This window comes from Chinchilla lanigera, unplaced genomic scaffold, assembly GCF_000276665.1.
Source record: "Chinchilla lanigera isolate Chin_1 unplaced genomic scaffold, ChiLan1.0 scaffold00109, whole genome shotgun sequence".
NCBI lineage: Eukaryota > Metazoa > Chordata > Mammalia > Rodentia > Chinchillidae > Chinchilla > Chinchilla lanigera.
In genome coordinates, this window is record NW_004955510.1 from 6,375,652 (window position 1) to 6,377,453 (window position 1,802).

The 1,802-nt window shown below is 50.9% G+C and overlaps 1 protein-coding gene and 1 long non-coding RNA gene across 6 annotated transcripts in view; one reads left to right on the forward strand and one right to left on the reverse strand.

Moving 5' to 3' along the window:
- LOC102018009 (anthrax toxin receptor-like) overlaps positions 1–388 on the forward strand; it is a 31,778-nt gene extending 31,390 nt beyond the window's left edge. For all 5 annotated transcript variants that reach the window (XM_005407926.2, XM_005407927.2, XM_005407925.2 and 2 more), the window contains one exon: positions 62–388. In XM_005407926.2, coding sequence (XP_005407983.1) covers positions 62–286 — 225 coding nt within the window. In that variant the 3' untranslated portion in view covers positions 287–388. The remainder of the gene's footprint in view (positions 1–61) is intronic.
- Positions 346–1,598, reverse strand: LOC102017591. The gene is made up of 2 exons (XR_264412.2): positions 752–1,598; positions 346–655 (listed from the first exon to the last, which is right to left on the reverse strand). It is a non-coding gene; the product is annotated as an uncharacterized LOC102017591 (long non-coding RNA).
- Between the last annotated feature and the right edge of the window lie 204 nt (positions 1,599–1,802).

Sequence of the window (1,802 nt, forward strand, 5' to 3'; positions counted from 1 at the left end):
GGGCCCGGCCCCAGCCAGCTCTAGGGCACTTGACCACCTCCTCTCTCTGCTCTCCCTCCAGGGCAGCTGCACCAACTTTGACCTCCCGAAAATGCTCTGTGCCCAGGCCCCCTGGCACCCCAAGATCGGCCTTCAGCCCAGCCTGGACAGCCTCCCCTTGGCCTGCTGCTCCCGGTGCCACCACCCCGCAGCCTGTAGCGCCAGGTCTCCCTCCAGGATGCTGCACCTGTTCCACCGCCCTGCCCAGACAGCCTGCAGATCCACACTGTCGCTCCCACCCCCATAACACACCCCATGCCCCACACACCCGTGTAAGAGGCCTTGCTGCTGAATTGGACACAGGCACAGAGTGTTGCATTCTAATAAACCAGTTGGATTTTGTTGCTGAGCAGTGAGGGTCTGTCACTGGGGAGATGCTCCCCTGTCTGAGATATGATTATTCTGCACGACCAGGATATGAATCCTGAGTGACGGGGAGGTCCACATGGCATCACTGTCTCCTCTTCTATTGCATGCTGTGTGGTCTTAGCCGGGATGGGTGACCCAGAGGGAAGGCTCCTTGCCTAGCCTGTCTTGCATCGGCCTACAGCAGATGGTTCAACTCCAAGGGCAGGTGGGGAGGCACCTCAGCCTGGAGCAGGCAGACCTGTGCTGCCTGGTATGGGGCACCCACAGTCAGGACATGAGAGGGTGGCAAAGGGAGGCCGCACTGTACCCACTCCAGGACCCATAACCACAGTGACTTACTGACCAGGTCACAATCTTTGTTGTTTGGGACACGTTATGATGGTCATGTTCATCTTGATTGGATGTTCACCTAAAAGGAAAAGACAAAGAGGATGCACTATGGAGTCACCCCGCCCCCCAGCACCAGTGTCTTCTGGGAAGCAGAGGCGCCAGCTTGGACTGAGAGTGAAGGACAATATTTTGAGTTGAAGTTTCTGGGTACATTTGTGTGCTGTGAACCATGTCCACTAGATCAGTTCTTCCTGAACTTCTGATGTTTGAGCTTAGCATTACCAGAGGAGCAGTCACTGGGGAATGTTGAGAGCAAAGAATGTTCAGAGCTGTGGGACTGTCCCCCTTCAAGGCTTTAAGGCAGGAAATTCAGAGTTTGTTGAGGAGGGAAGGACGGGAGCCGGGAGGTGGGAACCAAGGTGAGGGCTGTGTTTTCCTCCTGGTGCAGCGGGTCGTTGTGGGTGCACAGATACTGGACACCGTGTGGACACTGGCTGGGGCACTGGGTGTGGGGCGGACTGAGAGGGCCATGATGACACTGGAATTTGACTGTGGGGACAAGGTGGGGCCATCATTGAGCGGGGCAGCCCGCAGATGGAATGGGGATGTTTGGTGATTTTTGTTTTTCTCCCTTTCTTCCTTCCTTCCCTCCTTCCTTCTTCTCTTCCTCTCTTTCTTCCCTCTCCCCCAGCCCCCTTTCTCTGTTTAGACGTGGTTTGTACATCCCACTCCAGGGTCCCTAAAGATCACATTCATATAAAATTAAGCTTTTTATGGTGTCTTTGGGAGTGCTAACAATACTTCATTTTATGGTTTAGGGGTCATGTTTGGATCCTTTCTTTCTATTTTTAAATTTTCTCTTATATATCATTTTTATTAGAAAAATTTATAATAAATGTTAAGATACACATGTCTTTGTAATTTCAGAAAGAAAATTAAGAATTATTTTGTACATTATAGTATTTTTCTGTCTTTTCTATATTGTGTTACAAAATGGTTTAGTGCTGTGTGGCCCTATGTCATTGGTCATGTTACCTGTGAATTGCTGAAGCATTTTATGCCTT